The 21936-nt window shown below is 55.5% G+C and overlaps 6 protein-coding genes across 6 annotated transcripts; 4 read left to right on the top strand and 2 right to left on the bottom strand.

Moving 5' to 3' along the window:
* Positions 1-1740: 1740 nt before the first annotated feature.
* Positions 1741-9591, top strand: CH63R_10349 (Carboxylesterase; the record flags this gene model as incomplete). The annotated part of the gene is made up of 14 exons (XM_018305323.1): positions 1741-2145; positions 2205-2312; positions 2383-2599; positions 2665-2737; positions 2804-3530; positions 3598-3852; positions 3976-4037; positions 4597-5234; positions 5300-6516; positions 6571-6723; positions 6822-7385; positions 7486-7695; positions 7997-8726; positions 8807-9591. The coding sequence occupies 14 exons, from the start codon at positions 1741-1743 to the stop codon at positions 9589-9591; spliced, it is 6144 nt and encodes a 2047-aa protein (XP_018154747.1).
* Positions 9592-9891: 300 nt separating this feature from the next.
* On the bottom strand, positions 9892-11318 carry CH63R_10348 (Integral membrane protein; the record flags this gene model as incomplete). The annotated part of the gene is made up of 3 exons (XM_018305322.1): positions 9892-10596; positions 10655-10758; positions 10814-11318. 3 exons carry the CDS (start codon positions 11316-11318, stop codon positions 9892-9894), a joined length of 1314 nt encoding a protein of 437 aa, XP_018154746.1.
* A 1019-nt stretch (positions 11319-12337) lies between these two features.
* Positions 12338-13593, bottom strand: CH63R_10347 (Cell wall glycosyl hydrolase; the record flags this gene model as incomplete). The annotated part of the gene is made up of 2 exons (XM_018305321.1): positions 12338-12439; positions 12514-13593. 2 exons carry the CDS (start codon positions 13591-13593, stop codon positions 12338-12340), a joined length of 1182 nt encoding a protein of 393 aa, XP_018154745.1.
* A 2264-nt stretch (positions 13594-15857) lies between these two features.
* On the top strand, positions 15858-16688 carry CH63R_10346 (uncharacterized protein; the record flags this gene model as incomplete). The annotated part of the gene is made up of 2 exons (XM_018305320.1): positions 15858-15913; positions 16199-16688. The coding sequence occupies 2 exons, from the start codon at positions 15858-15860 to the stop codon at positions 16686-16688; spliced, it is 546 nt and encodes a 181-aa protein (XP_018154744.1).
* A 754-nt stretch (positions 16689-17442) lies between these two features.
* Positions 17443-18065, top strand: CH63R_10345 (uncharacterized protein; the record flags this gene model as incomplete). The annotated part of the gene is made up of 2 exons (XM_018305319.1): positions 17443-17720; positions 17774-18065. The coding sequence occupies 2 exons, from the start codon at positions 17443-17445 to the stop codon at positions 18063-18065; spliced, it is 570 nt and encodes a 189-aa protein (XP_018154743.1).
* Positions 18066-19162: 1097 nt separating this feature from the next.
* On the top strand, positions 19163-21138 carry CH63R_10344 (Protein kinase domain-containing protein; the record flags this gene model as incomplete). The annotated part of the gene is made up of 5 exons (XM_018305318.1): positions 19163-19411; positions 19459-19538; positions 19609-20124; positions 20209-20489; positions 20615-21138. The coding sequence occupies 5 exons, from the start codon at positions 19163-19165 to the stop codon at positions 21136-21138; spliced, it is 1650 nt and encodes a 549-aa protein (XP_018154742.1).
* Between the last annotated feature and the right edge of the window lie 798 nt (positions 21139-21936).

Genomic DNA, 21936 nt, shown 5'->3' with positions numbered 1-21936 from the left:
CCTGTGACGCCAATAATTACATCTCCGAGGGCGGGGGTCGGCTTGATTGTTAGACTATGCTATCCAGTTGAACCCCCCTCCTTCAACAACTGCGGGGCGGCATCATCGTCAAGGATGAAGGAGGAACCCTACGTTCACGCTTATTATGCGCCGAGCGGGGTTCCCGCTCGCCTCAAAAAGAGGGACCGGAACCTTGAACTGCGGAGTTCGGGCCCTGTCCAAGTACACAGGTACATGGTCTGCAGTCGGGACTGCGCGACTCGATCTCTGCTCTCTGACGACAGGATGGCCCTGGCGCCAGTTTGTCTATCTGGATCAATAGAGGGTTCCTCCGGCCGTTGCCAATATCTGTGTAGGACACTGATTTTTTAGCTGTTCCGATTGCGTAGGCTCAGCGCCCGGTTTCTCATGCCTTGCAAACGACAGCGTGGTGGCTCTTTTAAACACACAATATGCTCACCGGCGTTATCCTTCAATGGCCAGCTTTCATCCCATCGGTTCTCTTCTCAGCCCTGTTCTGCTCTGCGCAACGCTTCGTCCAGTCCTGCCCGGCTGAACTCAGTTCCAGAGTGGACTGTAGCGGCAGTTGTGGCCGTTGCTGGAAGAGACAGGACAACGCGCAGACCTGGGTAGAGACCGCACACAGAGTTAAGCTTGGTCCAATACCACTTTTACTCAACGTTTTTGCGGCGTATCTTTGACATCCAATGGCAGCATGAAAATGCAAAAAGTCAAACAGTATTGATTATTCGGCCAACTTTGCCAGCCAAACTAAGAGGCACCGGCTCCCTTGGCCCTCCTCCCTCACCTCGATCCAGAATCAGCGGTCTTATTCGGGGCTTAGTACCATTTGTCCCCTGCAAACGCTCCGCCGCTCTGCCGCCTACAAGCTACAAGCACTTGTGGATGTTGTTGTTGTTGCCGATAATCAATCATCGGCGGCCTTGTCTCTTCGCGACGCACCCCTTCTCGGGAATAGTGTGGAGGCTCTTCCTGGGAGATTGTACAAGAGATGTGGCTGAGTACACAGCAAGTCGCGCTGACTTATGGGATGGTCCCGTACCGATACGACAGCACAGCAAGTTATGACACTGCCAAATTGCGTCGGGTCATCGACCCCGCTCAAGATGGTTTCCCGTTCACCCAGGTTCACCGCTGTTGTGGTCCCTCCACACAAACGACGGGGAGTCGTGTGCGTCGTGTGTGTGAGGGGTTCACGGCAACGCGGTTGAGCGATGGAAGTTCCAAGTGGCTTTCGGGGCGCATATGCAGCCGTCACTCTGCATTCAATAGCCGCACGTGGCTGGGGACGAAAGAAGAAAACAGAAGACTCTCCACTGTGGGCTCTGTATATAAGTTATTGCTAAGACTTTTAGAGGGGCAAACAAGACTCCCCGATCCGGACACTTTTGCGAAAGTACCCACTAGCTCGATCGAACCCTGGCCTCCTTACACATTGTAGCTTATTCTTGGCCAAACCCTGAGGCTCTACCCGTACCTTCGCAGAGTTCCACGAACCCCTCTGCCATCCGCTTGTCGCCCACCAACGCCGACGCCGACGGCAAGGCTCCCTGCAACATACAGGTGGGTGGGCAACGCAAGACCGGCCCAGCGGTCAGGAGAGCCCACCCCGATGCGGGCTAGCTATCCGGGGTACCCATCGTGACAATGGGATGATTGACCGGGGACGGCGTCCATTCTCATGGACTGAGGGATCGTTCTCGCGAGAGCAAGCAAAGCATGGTCCACTGTGGCATCAGCAAACTTCGCTGGCAGATAAAGACAGAGTCGAGGACTGGCCCGAAGTTGCGAGTCCGAACACATCACGGCCTCTTTCTTCAGTCTCGTCCACCCGCAAGCTTTAAGGCCAGCCGGTTCCCGTCCCCCCGTCCCCCGTCTCCGTCCCCGACCTCTTTCGGTTCTACCACACCCGCCTCCTCAGGTTTTTGGTCTCCCGCCAGTAGAGCGAGCGGCATCAACATCGCCATGAGAGCTCAAAGCAGCCTCCAAGGCCTCCTGAGGGTCGTGGTCGCCACCTCATGCCTTGTTACCGCCAACCCCATATCACCTCGGTGGACTGTTGGCCAGCCGGTCACCACCACCAGTGGTTCCGTCGGGGGTCACGCCGCCCCCGGCGCAGACCAGGTATGCAGGCAGAAATCCCCATTGCAGCAACGGCGTTCACCAACTAACACTATCACTAGGTGTCCGAGTACTTGGGCATTCCTTACGCTCAACCGCCCGTTGGGGCCTTGCGCTTTCAGCCGCCCGTCAAGTACAACGGCTCCTCTCCAATCAAGGGCTCGGCATTTGTAAGTCGCTTACTTCCCTGACTATTCCATATACTCTGTTTCTGTTGAAAACCAACAATCGTCTTCACAGGGACACCAGTGCATGCAGCAGTCTAGCGCGCCTGCCTCCATCGAGGCCATCAAGCAGTTTGGGATTCCTGCTTCTGCCGCTGCTGTGTCCAGAACCCTCGGGGACACAGGCTCTCAGAGCGAAGACTGCTTGACCTTGAACGTGTGGACCAAGCCGCAAACCGGCGATGCGAAAAAAGCCGTGCTGGTTTGGATTCACGGTGGCGCCTTCATCATCGGTAAATTCGCGACCGTCTGAGGTTGTAGAAAGCTTGGAGAGCGTACTGACTTACCCGGACTCTAGGGAGCGCCCGAGTCCCAGCTTACGCAGGAAAGGTCCTTGCTGACGAGAACGACGTGGTGGTGGTGTCGATGAAGTGAGTTTCCGCCGGATTTCGGTCTCATTCAAGAATGCCGGTGCTAACGCGGTCCAACCTTGAAAGCTACCGCCTCAACATCTTCGGCTTTCCGGGAAACCCCGTCGCCGCCCCCAATCTTGGGTTTCTCGACATCCGCATGGCTATGGAATGGGTTCGGGACAATGTTGAAAAGTTTGGCGGCGACGTCAACAGAATCACCATGTTCGGCCAGTCTGCCGGCGGCTCTTTGGTCGACTACTACTCGTACGCGTATGCGTCCGACCCCATCGCCAACGGTTTCATCCCCATGAGCGGCGTTGCCAATGGGTTTGGCGTCTATACCAATGCGACCGTGAACGAAAAATGGTTCCAGGTGTCATCAAGACTTGGCTGCGGCAACAACTTGACAGACCACAAGGCCGTCTTTGACTGCGTGTCGAAGAAGAACGCAACGGATCTCATTGCTATTGTCGCCAACACGACTGGTTCGGTGGCGGGTGGGCTCACGTTTGCTCCTGTCGTTGACGATCGTCTCATCTTCGGCGACTACAGCATCCGCGACTCGGCCAAGGCGGGATACCTCATCGGCAACACTGACAACGAGGCTGGCTACTTTAAGATCGCGGCCCCTGCCGCCAACGAAACCTACTGGTTCGGGTTCAACCTCGTTGTTTACACGTGCCCCGCCGCACGAAGGGCGGCACGGGCAGTGTCTGCCGGCCACCCGACATGGCGATATCGCTATTTCGGCGACTTTCCCAACATGGCCATCAGCACGACGCCGCCCAGCGGGGCATGGCACACATCCGAGGTCCGCACCGCTTTCTTTTTTCCCATCAATATTCTTGGCCTGAGACATGCCAACTGACGTCGCTTAGGTCCCTGTCCTCTTCGGCACGGTGCCGCAGGACGTAATCAATAGTACGGCGCAGCAGATCGCCGTCGGCAAGTACATGCGCGGGGCGTGGGCGGCCTTCGCCAAGGACACGACTTCCGGTCTCCTCAATTACAATTGCCACGGCACGTGGCCGAACTACCAGGCGGATGGCGACACTCTGAACCGAATTTCGTTCCAGAACCAAACGGGCGCGAACTTGGCGCCCGGAAACACCTACGACGGGTTATGCGCGCAGGTGGGGATTCCCGTCGCTTAAGCTGCACGTCGAGCGTCCGCGAGGACGTCTTTTTCAATTCCACTGTACATATTTTACAACAAGATATACGATACATGACATATACTATATGATATCTTATAGAATTTTCACCACGCCCCCATTTTCGTATTGCGACGCAATGTTGAGAAGAGAGGAGATCCTGGGTGAGTGCGACGCAAAAAAGAGGTGACCCGAACCGCCGGCATGTCGAACCCGCAGATTTGGCATCACAACCACTCACGGGAAGATCAGTCTCTCTTGTTCTCTCATACAAGTCATACAACACGGCGTTCGCTACTTATCAAAGTTTGGAACCCGACTATGATTGAAGACCCTCGGTAGGTTGATTGTACCATTCCCACGCATGATCAACACTTGAGCAGTTGCTGATTCTGTTGCTAAAGCGCCTCTCATGACGGCTGGAAGGGGCAAAAGCCCACGCACCCAAAAGGTGCCCTCAATGGTCCGTCGACAGGGAGAGGAACTCGGCCCCACCTGCAAGCACCCAAAATACAGACCCGGCTAGTCCCCGGCTGGTCTCTTTGGCATAGACGACACGTATTGTATGCTATCACTGCTGTTTCCTGCAATTTTCCAAGTAAAAGCTGGGGGGCATGAGTAAACCTATTTGTAGGTACACACTCAGGCGATGGATGAATGCGGCGATTCAGGACCTAGGGAGCTGCCAGGAAAATCCATTACACTGGTCATTAAGTCATGCAGGACGGTCGACCCCAAACGTGTCAACCACCTCATCCCGGTTATGGAACGCTCTGCTCCCCCGATTGGCTACGGAAAGCTATCTATCTTCTCGGCGGGCGGAAAGAGAGCGAGCGGGCCCATCGGAACCGCTCCGAAAATGGAAAAAGAAAAAAACACTTGCCCGGCCGGCCGATGGACATATTTTGAGTGGACACGGTTTCTGATTCAACCCACTTACTCGCCACCTTTCCACCCCAATTCGGTCACATCTCTCGCTTTATTCGCTAATTTCTTTCCCTTCAACAAGACCGTCGACATCATATACTTTTACCTGCACCCTCGACACGAATGTCGGGCAAGCGTGACTATCGGTGTGCGATATGCGGTGGTCCCTTTCGATCCAACATCGCTCTCCGCTCGAGGTCGCGAGACGAGGAACATCCAGACGGGCTGGGTGATGATTTGCCGCAGGAATGGCAATATGACGGATTTGACCCTGCCCACTACCACCGAGAAGATGTTGAATGGCTGGAGAAAGCCCGCATCCTTGCCTCCAACTCGACCGCTGGAGTCAGCACAACTAGAGCCTTCGTTTCGGGCGTTGGTGACATCGGACCGAGGTTCGGGCACGTCGCGATCGGTGACAGAGGCGGCGACCCGTCCGCACCTGATTATCCCCTAATGGAATATTCTTGCTACTCCGACACGTGCCAACATGGCCCAGCCTTTCCGTTCCATCCATGCTGTTATGAGTTGCTCCTTCTGAACTTCTCCGAACAGCACGGCGTTCAGGCCGCGCAGCTGGACAAAGATGTGCTATACAATGTCATGTTTGAGCTGATGACGCCGTCGGTGGAGGACACGCTTTTCTTGGATCTCGACTATGGCATGGATATAGACAGAGCATTCGACCCCAAGCCTGGTCACAGGGACCCCGTCACCGTTGTTCCGCTGATCGGTGCCCCTGCTGCGGGTACGTTCTACGATCTAAGTCCATACGCCGCCATGAGGCCCGTCAATACTCAAGAATATTCTTCCGTTGTGGGGGGTATTCCACCTGCGGGCCCCGATGCTCTCGCCAAGCTACCACTCGAGGTCTTGACTCTAATCGCCTCGTTTCTCGACACGAGATCCGTCTTTCAGCTCATCAAGACCTCGCCGACGGTGTTCTCAGCCGTCGTGCGGAACCGGTGTTTCTGGAAACGTCACCTCCAAGTCTGGTACCGATGGTACTTTGAATGGCAGGCAGTTTTGCTCAAAGACACGGATCCTTTTCTCAAGCAAGCCGACCTGATGCAGGTCGCCTTCAACCTCGACCGGCCAGGGGAATCGGATCTCATTTCAGACATGATCATGACAAACCGACGGCGCATATGGGGCGTCTGCGACCAGCTTGCCCGGCGTTATCTGTCACGACACCGGCTGCAAAAACGCGACTCGGCAAGGCTTCCCGCGCCCAGTGGTATCATAGGACCTGTTCGTTGCAGCCAGCCTGCCGTGGTGCAGCCCCGGCCGGCCGGTGCGAGACTAGACCTCGCGGATGCGTATTGGGTCAGATCAGTCGAGGATCATCGGCACCCTCGAGTCTTTGAAGCCTTCTTTGACGCCGAGAATGGACTGGTAGGCCTGTCGCTTGCCCCCGTTGGGCAACGCAGGTACTTCGGACGACAAGGCATCGATGCCTTGGATGTAGACCTGGAGGAGGTCCAAGCCCGGGGGTGCGGGAGTGCGAAAGATGCGGTTGAAACCCGTCCATCTCGCTCCGTGAACGAGACCAGTCGTTCCTGGAAGCACACGGCCGACATTGCGCCAGGCCAGGCCATCAAAGGTCTGATCTTGCATGTGCAGGGGACAAACGCCCAGACGTACAGGGTATCATGGACGGTGCAACCGCCGTCCAGGACGATTGGCGCTATCCCGACGTACATCTGTGGCCTCACAGTAAGTTTTTCGTTCACACTGCCTCGACATTCCCTTACTGAATCGAGACTACAGATTGTTTATCTCGATGGAGAAACGGTTCTTTTAGGCAGCGCTGGTGACCCACAGGCACTAGGTAATCTCTGCCATCGACCTCTGATGGTCCCAGAAGCAAGCCCATCATCCAGGATGTACTTCGAGCTCGTTGGGATGATGGGCCAGACCATCGTGAGTCCGCCTAAACGTCACTTCTTGTCCCTGACTGGGAGATTTGTGGACAGAATATGACTGCTTTTCGTGATCGAGGCGGCTGATAATCCACGCAGGGTGAAATCGGAGAAGAAATGATGGCCAGCCTCGCATTGCTATACGCATCGAGGCCGAGTCGTGAAGCCTCGCTTGATATGAGCGATGGAGAATTCTGGACTGCCTATCAAAATCCACTCGCAGCCCATCTGTGGAAGGACAACTCAGCTACGGTGCTTGGCGATTGGGTCTGGGAGCTTGAACATTGGCTCACCCTGAACACACTGCCACGAAGCGATTTGCCGAGGATGGGATTTCCTTGCTCTCACTCCGACACCATTCCGAAAGAGATGCTTCTCTGGGCTCGCACTCCCAGCGAGGTTCCCGTCCACGACCTGAAGAGGCTGTCTGGGTGGCTCGTCCTCCGACACGTCGGAGACATGTACGCCGACATTTACGAGCTCTGCGGGCTACGCGCGGAATACAGGTCCTCCAGGGCGACGGAAGTTATCGGAATGACCGAGATAGACGGACGATCGTGGCCGGAGGACGAGCTCGTCCACTTCGAGATCGACGGCGGCGGCGGAGAGTGCGTCAGCGAGATCGGTGTGGCTTCCGCGTTCGGCGAGCCGAGCTCACTCTATGTAAGGAGCAAGACCTGCGTTGGCGCCATGGTGCCCGTGGGCGTTCTGCAAGCCCAATAAACAACAAAAGGACTCAACAGCTGACCTTTACTCGCAATAGATGCGGACGAACCGCGGCCGCGAGGTGGTATTCGCAAGACCGTCGAGTGCCCGGGAAGCAGCATCCTGCCGGCGCGTGAGAATGAGTCCGCCCGGGAGCAGCGTCGTCGGGGTTGTTCTGGCTTTCGGGCGGCCCGGCGGGTGGGATGTAGACACCGAGGATGAGGAGGAGGAGGATGAAGGCCATCCTCTCGATACCGAAGTACGAGCCGTGAGTGAATCCGATGGCCAATCCTATCATGCCCCCACCCCCCCATCGCTGACAACTTGGGAATCCACTAGAGGCATGGTGCAATGTCGTATGCTGCCGCTCTGTCTTGCACGTTGCCCCCATAGAGCGAGCGACGTCGGTTTTGTTGGATCGACCCAGACGGCGCTCAAACAAAGAGGGGAGAACAGACTGGACGAGGTGGTTTTGTCTCGCGGTGTTGTCTCTCTCTCCTCTCGTGGCCAGCTTTGTCAGCAATTATGAGGCCACTTCTGTCTTCCTGTAAGAGAACAAAAACAGACAGCCTATTCTTCATCCCGCATGGAGCAAACACAGCTGGTTTGTCATGGCGACATCTCGTTTGCCGCCACTTGGTGCCCGTCGTCTTTTCCATACCCAGCATGGCCTTTTGGCAGGCCTAAACGCAGGACGCCAATCTTTCTCTCCATTCCCGAACTCCTTTAGAGGCAGCGATCGTGCTCGTTTGCGGTATCATTTGCGATTCTCAACAATGCCGCCCAAGGAACCGATCGAGTATGAATGGATTGACGGAGTCGAGTGTCTGGGATTGTACGAGCCCGGCGGCTACCATCCTGTGATGATTGACACCCTCCTACACGGCCGCTACCGGATCGTGGACAAGTTGGGATTCGGCGGCTACTCGACCATCTGGCTCGCCCACGATGTCCAACTACAACGCTACGTCGCTGTCAAAGTGAACATCTCCGGACCCTCGCTTCCTCGACGCGAGCCCGCCATTCTCCGCGCCCTGTCCGCGGCTGACGCGACGCCAACCCCGTCGACTGTCCACACGGCGGCCATCGAGGCCTGCGACGCCATCCCGTGTATCTTGGACGAGTTCGAGATCCGGAGCCCCAATGGAACCCATGCGTGTTATGCCGTGGCCCCCGCGCAGGGCAACCTTAGAGAAGCCTCGTTTAGTCGCCTGTTCCCCATCGACGTCGCCAGGGCACTTGCGGCAAAGCTGGCGCTTGCTGTCTACTTTGTTCACTCGCAGGGCATCGTCCACGGCGGTTTGTCTCTCCTGGCCACGGAAACCCCTCTTTTTCATGGGGGGCAAACAGGGCTGACGATAGAAACAACGATGTTGTAGATATCCATCTCCGAAACGTCTTGGTGAAACTCCCATCGTCGTTCGACGACCTCTCGGTTGATCAGTTCAGGCACAAGTTCAGCGAGCCCGAGACGGCGCCCATCCGCCGCGTCGACGGGAAGCCGCTCTCCCCCAACGTCCCGACGCACGCCGTCATGCCTCTGTATCTCGGGAAAAAGGCCCAGGACTTCACCCTGGACGACGCACGGGGCCTGATCCTCGGCGACTTCGGCGAGGCGTTCGCCCCGGCCACGGAGCGGCGTCTCGGGAAGCACTGCAACACGTCCGTGGCGAAGAGGGCGCCCGAGACCCTCTTCGAGCCCGACGCGCCCGTGTCGTACCCGTCGGACGTCTGGGGCCTGGGGCTCGCGATGTGGGAGATCCTCGGCATGAAAGCCCTCTTCGGCGAGTCGGAAACGCGGGACGAGGTCGTGGCCCAGCAGATCGACGTCTTGGGCTCGCGGGGGTTTCCGCCGGCCTGGGTTCGGGAGTGGGACGGGCCGCCGCATGGTGGGGAAGAAGGGACGCCTCGCCGGCTGGCGATGGATGACCGGGAGACGTGGCCCCCTCTCGACGAGGCGTTTGAAGAGTTCGGGCAGAAGTACAGGAGGAGACGAGGGACGGCTGGGGTCTTTGGAGAGGAGGAAACACAGGCGGTGCTTGGCCTGATGCGGGGCATGCTCGAGTTCCGGCCCGAGGACCGCCTGACAATACATGAGGTCCTGGGGTCCGAATGGATGGTCAAGTGGGCGATGCCACAATTGGAGGGCATTCAAGGATTTTGATGTCTGTCTATTCATGCTTCAACACGTCTACCTTGGCACACACGACGCGATGATGGCAGCATTTTCAGCATTAGTAGCAGCAAGAATTATGGCTGTCGTTTTGTCTAGTAGTACATTATAATAACACCATGTTCTGTGTATCCTTCCTTCCTTCCATCAGTCATCTTGATCCGGTTCCTGATTTTCTCGTGTCTGAACTCTGGACAGAGAATCGCCGATAGACAAGAGGTCGGATGGAGTTCACACCCAAGTGCGATGAGACCTTTTCCGTTTTCATCGTTCCGTTATGATCTGGTATCCCTATTCTTCATCCAACATTTCGCCCGATTTCTTGGCATTCTCGACTGCTTCAATCCAAGCCTCCACACTTGGGGGCTGCTCGCTCGCGAGGTCCGTGTCGAAATCCAGGTCATCATCGCGACAGGCCGCACCGGTCAATGCTGCCATCCGGCATAAGTTGTATTGCAGGCGAAGGAGGTCCTCGCTAGGGAGAAACGCGGGGTCTTCTGACTTGATCTTGAACTTGTGCCCGTCTTTGATGTATCTCTGAGTCTCGAGGTCGATGATCCGGATAGGCACGTTGTGCTCATTGGCGAGAGGCTGGAGGATATCCTTGACGTCCATGTCGATATCAACCTGCTTGACCTCACGCGACGTCTTATCGAGGCGGCGGCGGTCGAGCTTTGAGCCGTGCATCCAGCGCACCTGCACGATGATCCAGGTCCCGTCTCTGGCAACCTCGACTGGCTCCAAAGCCACCATCGCTCTGCTCCAGAGTCTGTGAAACTCACAGCTCAGGGAGATCATGTTGCGAGGATGTTCGTAGCCTTCGTGATCGAGGAGATCGATGGGATTCTCGACTTGAGATCCCCAAATGAATGCGAGCGAGTTGAGTGCCGTCTCCACCTGTTGCATGTACATCTGCGCGCTGTATGGGATGATGTGGCACACTCTAGGGAATGGCGCAGAGGTCAAGACGCAAGCGTTCTTGTCCCTCTCGGATGCCTTTAAGGGTTGGTAAGGGTTTTGTGTCCGGTAATCAGGGTGACTGAAATGGACTCACAAGTTTTCTGTAGCCCTGGAGGCGTCTGCTCTTGTTTCCAATGTTCTCGTAGTTGTCCCTGTCCAAATCCTTCTTCCTTCCCGTCTTTGGGTTTCTAGCGAGGACTATCAAGTTGATGTTAGGACATGATTTGGACAATTCGGACCAAAGTCAACCTACAAATGTTCATGAGAGCAGGCAGGCAACCTTGGAGAAACCCCATCATGGCAGGGATAGAACTGGTCTCGTGTAGGCGGAATTCTCTGAGTTGTTCCATAGGAGCGATTGCGAATGCCGACCACACCAAAGGCGTGAAAATCGTTGGGTTGAGCAACTCCAATGGCCCGTTATGACGATAAGCAAACTTGGTCGTCTTGAGCCAAGTCAATATCTCCTTGCGCTCTGCACTGTCGGGAGCATCATCCAAGTAGGGTGAAGCGACGGCAGGTGACTTTTGGTAGCTGGGATGGCGAAGCATATCGAGCAGATCCTCTTGCTTCAAATCTTTGTTGCCGAGTGTTTGTAGAAGTCTCAGTACAACCTTGGCCTTAAGCTTCGAATCGGGACCTTCATGGGCCTCCGAACCAAATGCCATCTCCATATCCGAGATGATTTGGTCCTTCATGTGCTCGAAGTCATCAGATGAGCGCGAGCCGCCATCTTTCTCGGCCTCTAGCGCGCTCATGGCGAAGTCCGGTTCCTTTTTGATGAGCGAGACCGGTAAGCGAGATTGATGAACGAGACTGAAGAGCTTGATGGAGGATTTCGGTCGGATGGATCTTGGGAAGAGGGTTAGTAAAATTAATCAAGCCCGGCTATCTCCGGATGGCATCTGGAAAAGGAAGGGGAAAAAAGGTAAAATACCCAAAAGGGACGGTATGGACCCGACGTTTGGCACACGAGACCATAGACCAGATAAACTTACCTGGCAATATAACGATCAAGTCGGCGTTTGTTCCGACCAGGGCAGTATCTAGCCTGATGTGCAGAGTTGAAAATTGGACGGTGAATCGGTGAAAGTTTGTTTTTCTGGTGCCATCAAGCCCCCCAGTTTTAGATGAATGAGGATTACGGAAAGAGCCCTGGAGGAGAGTTGGAAAGAGGGGGAAAACTTAAAAAAGAGAGGGAAGGAGGCACCAGAAAGACACAAGCGCGTCGAGGCAGGTGTGAGGCGAATGGGAGGCAAGTGCGAGGCAGGTTCGAGGCCTCGGCAGGTGGGATTCTTGCATGTTCATCTTATACACATACATATACTTGTATCAAGGATTCGCTCTTTAGATGGACAGGGAGCTTTCAGACTGTTTTCTTCGATCAAGACTGAAATAAAGATTTCAGAATGGGAACATCCCCCACTACGACCTCATGCAGCGTTTCTCCGAAGGTTACGGTGCGTTGTCAACACAAGAAAATCATGGTAAGGGAGAAATCTTTTTTCCATCGCTTTGTCAATCCGATGGAAACTTCGCTTAGGTAGGTAGGATTGGTCATTGTTGTTTGTTTTGATGCCGCAGTGCTGTCTCTTAATGTGCTATATTAGGTCTGGTGTACTACACACAGCGAAACAACCAAAGCCTTTTAGGAGCCGGGCCTTGTTTTCCTCGTCTAGGCGCCAATTCTACTCCACATCTCTCTATCTTCCCCACGGACTTTCTAAATATCTTTCCAGACACGATGCTGGGCTGCGTTTGCACAAGATAGAAGCATCTATGCCGAGATGTTGTTGCGGAGCTCCCACTCGTAGGCGGCGAGCAGGTACGGGCCGACACCACGGGTGTCATTGTCAACGACGGGAATGCCGACATAGTACTACGGATTCAAGTCAGCATGATGTACCCAACTCTTTCGACACACGACCATGGGTGCAAAGGGGTTCTTCTTACCTCGAACGAAGCATTGCTGTTCAGGGAGCCGACCTGCACCGTGTCCGTCCAGGTAACGGTGCCGTTGCAGTTCTTGGTGATGAAGTCGGTCACGAGGTGCGTGTACGCCTTGGTGGCGGGCTCGAGGTACGTCGCCTCGTCGATGTAGCCGAGCCGCAGCCCGGCGAGCCAGCCCCACGTGAACATGGCCGCCGACGAGCTCTCGAAGTAGTTGCCCTCCTTGCCCGGGTACGGCTCGTTCATGACCAGCCACCAGCCGTTGGACGTCGGGTCCTGCGCCTGCTTGAGCGCCGCCGCGAGCGACGTGTAGTAGCCGAGGAGACGCTCGTACCCGGCGTGCTCCTTGGGGAAGAGGTCGAGCACCTCGATCAAGGACATGAAGTACCACCCGACCGCGCGGTTCCAGATGAGCGGCGACGCGCCCGTCACGTCGTCCGCCCAGACGGCTTCCTTGCCCTCGTCGAACCCGTGGAAGAGCAGGCCCGTCACGGGATCGCGGATCGCCTCCTCGATCTTGTCCCACTGCAGGACGATATCGTCCCAGGCCGTCGTGTTGGCCGCGTCGAAGAGGGACGTGTAGTGCGCGTAAAAGGTGTCAGCCATGTAGATGCCGTCCAGCCACATCTGGTTCTTGTAGATGGGGGAACGGTGCCAGAAACCACCGGTGGGGGTACGGGGGTGGTTGTTGAGCATGCCGCGGATCGTGCTGGCGGCGATCTTGTACTTCTCCTCGCCGGTGCGCTGGTACCAGTAGAGGATGTTGCGGCCGATGCGGTAGTCGTCCAGGGAGTAGTGGTCGGTGCGGAAGCCGGGGATCGTGCCGTTCTCCGTGACGACGAGGCCGTCGATGCGGGAGCGGTACCACGCCAGCAGCGTCTCGTTCTTGGTGAGCTCGTAGACGGCCTCGACGCCCGTGTAGAGCGCCGCGCGGCCGTACCAGTAGTCGCGCTGGGGCTCGTTGTTGTTGAGGATCCACGAGTCGATCGTGCGGGCCGCGAGGGGCTCGTTGACGTCGACGTTCCTCTTGAGCACGGCCGCGGCGGCGCCCGTGGCGAAGAGGAGGGCAGAGACTGGCTTCATCGTGACGGATATCGGCTGCTGGGGCTGGGTCTCAAGGGCGGGGTCTCGAAGAAGGAAGAGCGGCGACACTCTGGAATCATCGGGGGTTGAGCGCGCCGTTCTTTATACACACTCTCGCGCAGCAACCGCCCACTCTCGGGTTGCCTTCTTTCCCCAGGTCCATCTTGCCAGACATTGCTTCGAGTCATGGTGCCTGGGAGGAGCTGCTGCAGACGCATGTATGTGCCAGGGGCAGCTCTCCAAGATGAGCGTACAGATGCAGAGGTCCTGCCAAGCCAGAGACAGAAGCAGGCGAGGTCGCAAGCGGGACGGATGGCCTCGGTGATGTAGGTATCCGTTACGATCTCGGCTCTTCCTGGATCAACCAACTTCCAATTAGCAGTGGTGTTGTCTTGGGCATGTACGGCGTCAAGGGGTTTATCCGTTGCCGAGGAACCTTTTCATCGTTGGCGACGCGGTGTCGTTACGAGGGTCCTGCCTATCAGGGTAACGTGCAACTGAAAGACGCAGCGACGGCGATGAGAGAGACGTGGAAAATTATCGTCCGAGATAAGATGAGCTGTGAGGCTCTCCCCGCTCAGCGAGCTTGGCTTGGGCTTGGCGCATGGAGGGGAAAGGGGGTTGGGGCGACTCGACGCGGCCATTGAGGAATCTCGTCCGGTCAATAGCGCGGAGACCTCGACTTGGCCTTCCCTGGGCATCGTGGGGACGGAAGCCCACATGGATCTCATCTACCAGCCAGACGCGTTTGGGTGCTGAGCGTGCGTAGCGTTGACTGCGCGAGAACGAAGGAGTCGGGGATGTCAGGGACGAGGCTTGGCATGGTTCGATTACTACCCACCGACCTCGTCAGGCAAGACGCCGGATCTTCGCCTCAAGACGGACAATCATTTCTCCTCGAGGGAGTGTTGGGCGACTTGGCGTGCAGTAGGAGCTTGGAGGCGACGAGCATATAATGGCAATGAGGAGCAACCCCCCGGCCAGAGCCAAGTATATTGAACTTTATCGGCTCCGTGGCGGTGCAACCCAGGGTTGCATTGCCGACTGTTTGCAGGAAACCCCGTCATGGGTCTGATGGGAAACCTGCCGAAGCATTGGGAATTTCTCATAACGCGTTCGCTGGTTGTAAGATTCCAGACTACATATGCAAATGTCGTCTTGATTATCGTCTTGCTTCGGTAGACGAGGCCATGTGCCTTATTTGGTCTTGGGCAACCGGACGGATAGCTACTTATTCTCACGTCCCATCTCTCACTGGCTATACTTCAACTGTTGTTTGTGAACCAGTGGGTTTATGAAAGGCATCAATCAAACAGTTCTGCATCAGCCAGAGAGCTGTTCTCATAATACAGCCTCGGATCGCTGATGTCACGGGGCATGAGTTGAGCCCTAGGCGAGTAAGAGGCGCAGAACATCACGCACATATGCAGGTACGGAAACATCTGTCATTCCTACCCAGGTACTCCCTCGGCGGCGGCAGCTGTGCGGGTTGAGGCTGCGACGAGGTTCTGCCTGCATTCGACAATCTGGTGAATGTAGACTCTTGGTATGCCCTTGAGAAATCACCGCTGAAGCTGCCAGATACCGCTTTAACCAACTCATATCCTGTGACATCTGAAGCTTCCAGTGGATTGATGTCCGTTCTTGCGTGGCTACTCAGCACGTGACGTCTTCAACAAGTGTTGAAACTCACTTCTCGAACCCGTAATCGAACCGTAATCGAATGATGATCTGATAAACTGATCAAGGAATACAAGTCTATTCAACGTTCATCAAACCCAAAGCATGGCTTACCATAAAAACCTCTCAAAATCGGATGGATTGTTGTCTATCCAAGTGGCGGAGACCGTGAGACGCAGACCCCCTGCAGCAAATGCCCCTTAAGCCCAGATGCAAAACCATGCGTGTGACCTATTGACCAAGACGCAGTCGGATTTGTCTGGAATTGGCAACCTATTTAGTACTGCGTTTCACTGGCTCGTCGACGTGTCAAGTCTTGTGTCTGCCTCTGTCTCGCCAGCAATATGTTGAATGGGTGGCGACTGCCAATGTCCAGGGGATAGAAAAATTGTTTATGGAATGTCGAAGTGAGGCTGGTGGTAAACTTGGACGCGAAAACGCACTGTAACGAATGGATGGGACAGCTTCACGCCAAGACAGGAGGATGCTGGTTTCGCCCGGACCGGTGTGACTTGACCGTCAGTAGCTCATTGAAGGGAAGCTTAAACTCAGGCATCAAACTTTCGTTGGGAAGAGGCTGACAGATGTTAGCAACAACATCCAAGGTCGCCTGTGAGGTTACCAACGGTGCTGGGACGAGGTGATTAGCTGGTTCATCAACCTACAGCGCTTTGCCAGGCACACCTATAGACACCTACCTAAATACACAATGAGAAAAAACTATTCTACAGTGCTTGCTCTACATAACCAGTATAGATATAAGCGGCTCGTCCGGCTCGTCAACCATTGGTTAAAGAAAATCCGCAGCGGAACGAACGCGCTGCCGCCGCCAGTACCGGCGGTCGTATTGGGATATTCCCCTAGCCCTCGAAACAGACATAAACGACTATAACGAGGTTCTGTATCTGCTGTCTACCTGGTCCAGCATCCCTTTCACTGTCACCTTTCAGGCTAACTTATTCTCACACGCGACCATTCCATCCATCCTCGGTTACATCGTCCGCCACCACAAGCTTCGGGGATACCAGCTTTTTCTCAAATATGGCACGCTGGCTATCCCGGCTGCTTGCCCTGCACCGGGCTGCTGCCTGGCTGAGAAGCATGGCTGGCACAATGTGTACAAGCCCGCCGCTACTGCTGCCGTCCAGGACGACACAATCACGTTCCGCCGCCTCTTCCACGGCCTGCACACTATCCGCATCTCCGAACCTGCCGACGTGACGCGCCTGGAAGCTAACGCTCCAGTTTGCCAGCTCATCCGCAGCATGAGCCAGATTCTCGATACCGCCGGCCATCACATACGCGTAACCGGTGCTGATCACGCCGGCATGTACCAGGAAGTTTTTCTTTACCGCCCTCTAGTGACCTGGCCGGCTGTCATGGGCCCGGTAGCGACAGCGGCGCCACGGGATTGAGCGGGATCTGGGACGAGGTGAGGGATGGATGGCAGATCCGAGGAATCTTCTTAGGACGTACTCAGTCGATTATCTGCAGCGTATTGTGATAGAAGGAGGTAAACGGGGGGTTTGTGATAGTGCGGCAACGAAACGGCGATGGGTTGGTTGTTGATGTCTGTGTCATTGGGTCATCTGACCATAAGTAGTCAGTCAAAGCAACAAGACCTCCCTTGCACAATCAGTCCGGCAGTCAGTCAGTCAGTCAACTCAATAGAGCCAGTGTTGATATTCAGTCTCAACACATGATAGAACTCCTTTTCTACCCGCTTGTTCATGGTATATCAATATCGGCTTATGTAACGAGCCTCGGCCGGAAGGTGTCAAGACGTCTTATCGCGCAAGCAAAAGATGGCCAAAAATGTGGCATATTCAGAGGCCAAATGTACCTGATATCAAAATCCTTTGGCATGTTGATGATGCCTGCATTTAGCACATTTCTGAGTAGCCACAAGGGTAGCTAGCCAGCCACGCATCATGTGGTATGGGCGACGGTTTCGATTATCGATAAGACAAGCTTTGTTTGTCATGAAGCACGACGCGTGCCTCGTTCTTGCCATTCTCAGACACACCTACAGTCCCTCCACAACATCCTATCCACTCTGCAACCAATCACTCGACAACAACACCTGAACCCCAACAATTTGTCTGAATTACACCCTCACATAGTACGTTCACACAGTCCACTCTGACTGGCTTCATTCAACAAGCCAGCATGGAACCCGCCACATCCACAAGTTGCAACACACACCGGATATCCAAGAATCCGCCGCCGCCGCCGCCGGCAACCAAGCCCGAGTCCAAATCCAAGTCGGTAACCTCCAACGACCGGGTGACAACCGACGTGCTTCTCGCTATCAAGCCCGTCCACCTCGCCAACATCATCACCCGGCAGAAGAACCATGAGTATCGTAAATACCGACTGCGTGACGAGGTAACGCGGCTGTGGCTGTACGAGACGCGCGACGGCGGCGAGGGCCGCTCGTCTATCACGTATGTCACTCTCGGTTCCCTACTTAGCCTTTCGAATACTCAGATGATTCCAGGCATATCGCAGTCATCCCAGCTTCCGTGCGTCGCACCCCTGGCACCGTGCCGACCGAGCCCTTCGGCATCGGCAATGACGACTTCAATGCTGGGCGCAAACAGTCAAAATACGGCTACCCTCTGCTTGAACTCTACGAGCTGATACGCCCCGTCACAGTAGCGGAGCTAAAGAGCCGCTGGGGGATGGGCGGGGCGCCCATGGGATGGCGCTACCTGACAGCAGATCTGTGGCAGGACCGATGGGGAGATGACGACCAGGGCAGGGGTGACAAGGTGGTTCAGGTGTTTTGAGCTGCTGAATTGGAAGGCATAACGCATATCACTTCTAAGCAGCCAGCTAAGCCAGCTTACAAGGCCTACCTCCAAGGGCCTCCAAAGTGCCCTTTGCACGCGTTATCCTTTGTATGCATTACACCCTCCAATCCAACAACGGCACTAAATGTCTAGAAAGGGGCTAGCAGTATCCGCCTCCCGCATCTTGCCGAGGACCTCGCCCCTCCTTTCTTGACGTGGCAGGCCAGGGGCCATACCTTTCACCGGAGACCATAATCGAAATCATCCCTAGTCAGAGAGAGGGTTGGCGAGATGGGCAAAACGGCCGGCAAGGCGTGGTTGATGGCGTTGTCTGGTGGTTTCCCGATCAAGCTGCCGTACGTGGTTGCGCACAAGAGAGTCAGCTCTTGTCGAATCAGTTGGAGTACTTGATCAAGCCATCGCAACTATTTACTCACGTCTACGGATTCTTTGTCTCTCGATCCTGATAACTCAATCGGCCCAAATCTTAGGTTGTGGTAAGTTACGTGGGTCCTCGTCAACTGACGTAGTTATAACCTACCACGACCCCCGATTGAAGCGATTCTCGGACCTGCGCAAACGAGCAGTTCTAATCAAATGGATACCCCTTCGCGATCGTATGCGGGTACACATGCGCGACATTGCGCACTCCACCGTTGGAGCTGGGCATGACGGACAGCTGTCCCCCGGATCACCAGATCTTCGCGAGGGTCTTTCTGGTTCTGGGGCGTCCAATGGGCTTATCAGGCCATCATGTTTTCCTCTCAACACCTGCACATGTCATTGGACTCCAGAATGAGGCGGAATATCTCACACAGGCTCCCCCTCTCATGGCGTTTTTTTTTTTAACGATTGTTCGCAAATGCGTGCGCGAGCGCGGGCGTGGATGATGTCGGCATCAGCAGCGAACGCTGGAAGATAAAATGACAAGGGATCGACTCGGTTCTGGCTGTGTGGCTCATCCTCAGTATTCAAACGCGACACTTCGATTCCCATCTCTTCTGGCTTCAACCTTTTGCTTCCTACACCACCTTCCAAGACCAAGGAGCGAACCACTATGTTCTGATCTCGGAGTTGGCGTGCACTGCTCTAGAATGCACGCAACGCTGGTACCTGTGCATCCTACTACTCCTTGGCGCAACTCCATCCATTGCAAAGTCATCGGGAAGCCTTCGATCTTTATCGACTTCGGCCCATTGATCGCCAGGTTCAAGGCTTCCTCTTACAACTGGTCCGGCAACCGTTCAACGGATATGCCTAAGACAAACGAAAACCGCTCCCCCAAGCCACACAAGTCCTCCAACACTCGAGCCAGTCCGAACCTTGCAGTGAGACAAGCACCAGTGAGTTATCAAACCTCTTTGATCTGCATGGTATCTGACAAGAACAGGGAACCAAAAGCCACAGGTCCGCGCCATCTCGGACCGAAAACAACGGGGGAGGAAGCGAGGCGGACAACGCCTCTCGCAGGTTCGTCGCCATATCAAGAATGCGAACCGGCCGGCGTGGATTGAAGTAATTGACATTGTGTCGCCTACAGATCACACTCTCCATCAACAACCCAGGCCTCGGAGCCGTCGCAGGGTCCGGCCAGGCGCTCCGACTCTGACAACAACCCAAGCAAGCCCAACCTCGGGCCCAGCGCGTACATCGACACCTACGTGGAATATCGCAAGAGGCTGTTCATCAAGATCTTTATGGAGAAGGTTGACGAATGGCTCGACGAGAACGTCTGTCCCCTTGAAGAGGCATGCGACTACGAAGAGGGGTCTTCGAGCAGCTCCAAATCTTCAGACAGTACGGGGAAGAAGAGCAGCGGCAACCGGAGCAAGCCTCTGGCCGGGAGCAAGAGGCAGCTGAGAGGGGACGATCAAGAAGAAGACCGCCAGGGAGGCGAGGACGGAAGTCGCCAGGACCGCAACAAGAAGCGCGCAAAGACGGACGTCCACGATGATCGAAAGCGATTCGCGTGCCCCTTTTACAAGTACGACCCCAAGAGATACAAGCACCATCGAAGCTGTTTTGGTCCGGGATGGACCGAACTCCATCGGTTGAAGTAAGATCCTACGTTGAACAACAGGCACATGTGTTTATTTCATCCTCATTACAATTGTGACTAACGACAACATTGGATCTTCAGGGAGCATCTCTTCCGTCACCATCGCGTCTTCACGTGCAGCCGCTGCTTTGAGCAGTTCGGCGACGACGAGGGTCTCCAGAAGCACGTGAGGGCCAGGAAAGCCTGCGTTCTCCAGGACGAGAGCGCCCACGAGGCGGACCCGGGGGCTGGAATGGACCGGGAGACGGAGAAGAAGATCAGGTCCCGCAAGCCGGGCAAGCAGAGCAACGTCAGCAGGTGGTACGAGATCTACAGCATTCTCTTCCCGGACGAGGTCGACATTGAGAGTATTCCAAGCCCTTGTGAGTATCCAATAATACCATGAACTTTATCTACAAACACGTTGTGTTTTTTTCCTCTCTTCTTCCTCTTCTTCCTCACCTTCCTCTTCTTGACCCAAATGGTTGACACCACGGAAACCTACTAGGGTACGACGACCCGGCCGGCTCGAACGGCAACAACACGCTTTCCGACTCGGACGACCTCAAGACGCAGTACCAGCATTTCCTGCGGCGCCGGATTCCGTCCATGATCCGCGAGGAGCTCGAGGCCGAGGTCGCCAAGTCGTTCAACGACGTCGGGTCGGCGATGCAGAGCCGGCTGTCGACCTGGATCCGCGACTCGGCGGCGCGGTGCGCCAAGATCTTCGAGTACATCCCGTCCCCGACCGAGGCGGCGGCCCAGGGCGACCCGGACGCGGCGGTGTCCAAGTCGCGCGAGGGCTCGCCGGTCTCGGGCCCCATCGGCCTTGTCGGCGCCGGGTCTTTCGCGGACGGCGAGCCCGCGCTTGTCCCGTGGCCGTACGGCTTCCCTTCGCTGGCGGATTTCGACCTCTCCTTCGAGATGCCGGGGCAAGACTACCCGGCGTTCGAGCAGTGCATGCACCCGACCCTGGACTCCGCTTACGAGTCTGGCAGCATGGGCGGTTCCTCCCGGGCTTGGAGGGGATAGTCGAGACAGAAGACGAGGTTTGGTAATATCTCGCACACTGTTCGGCGTGGTTTCCGTTTCACGCAACGCAACGAATCCCATATGTTTTTGAAGCGCTCGAGGACTCCAGACCAGACAGCCTTCAGAGTGTCGCTCCGTTCATTCATAGCACTTCTTCCCCTACTCCCTTTGTATTCTATTTTTGTTCTCTCTTTTCTTCTGCTACACTGTCGTTCCCTTGGAGATAATGTAACGGTGAGGCTGAGGGGAAGGAAGCAAAACGGGACGAAGACTGCCGGGCAGTTTCAACAAGGCTTCTGTGTTGTACGCTGAATTGTCACTCACTGGAGTCACCTACTTTCTCTTAACATAACTCCCTGTAACAGGTCAATGCGGATATGTATTCATTAAGTCTCCCCTTCAACATCGCGTTGCTAATGGTAGTCGTCTTTCGTCATGGCAGAAATCCCTAGTGTGCCCACGTCCCATCTCACCGCATCCAGAGCGTAAAACTTGACTGCTGTCGCAAGAATGAGGCCGTCAATTGCGGGCAGCAACGAAACGTCTCATACCCCGTGACAGCTGCCCATGCTAATCACGACCGGTAAGCTGTCCGAGTCAGTGATATGGGCCACGGACGCCTAGATAAGAACCAGACGGCCCTGTCGGGGCGACCGAAGGGGGCGTGAAGAAACATCCAGCAGTACCGGCATAGGATGGATGGAGTGATGGAGTTGACGTATGTGAGAGGCCCATGCCGGTTCCGGTAGGAACAGAGATTCCAGCGTATAATCAGAGATTGCCGATTTGCTGACCGCG

The sequence above is a fragment of the Colletotrichum higginsianum genome, assembly GCF_001672515.1.
Source record: "Colletotrichum higginsianum IMI 349063 chromosome 7 map unlocalized unitig_7, whole genome shotgun sequence".
In the NCBI taxonomy this organism is placed as follows: domain Eukaryota; kingdom Fungi; phylum Ascomycota; class Sordariomycetes; order Glomerellales; family Glomerellaceae; genus Colletotrichum; species Colletotrichum higginsianum.
The sequence above is the reverse complement of the archived record's forward strand: the minus strand, read 5'-3'. Positions and strand labels throughout refer to the sequence as shown.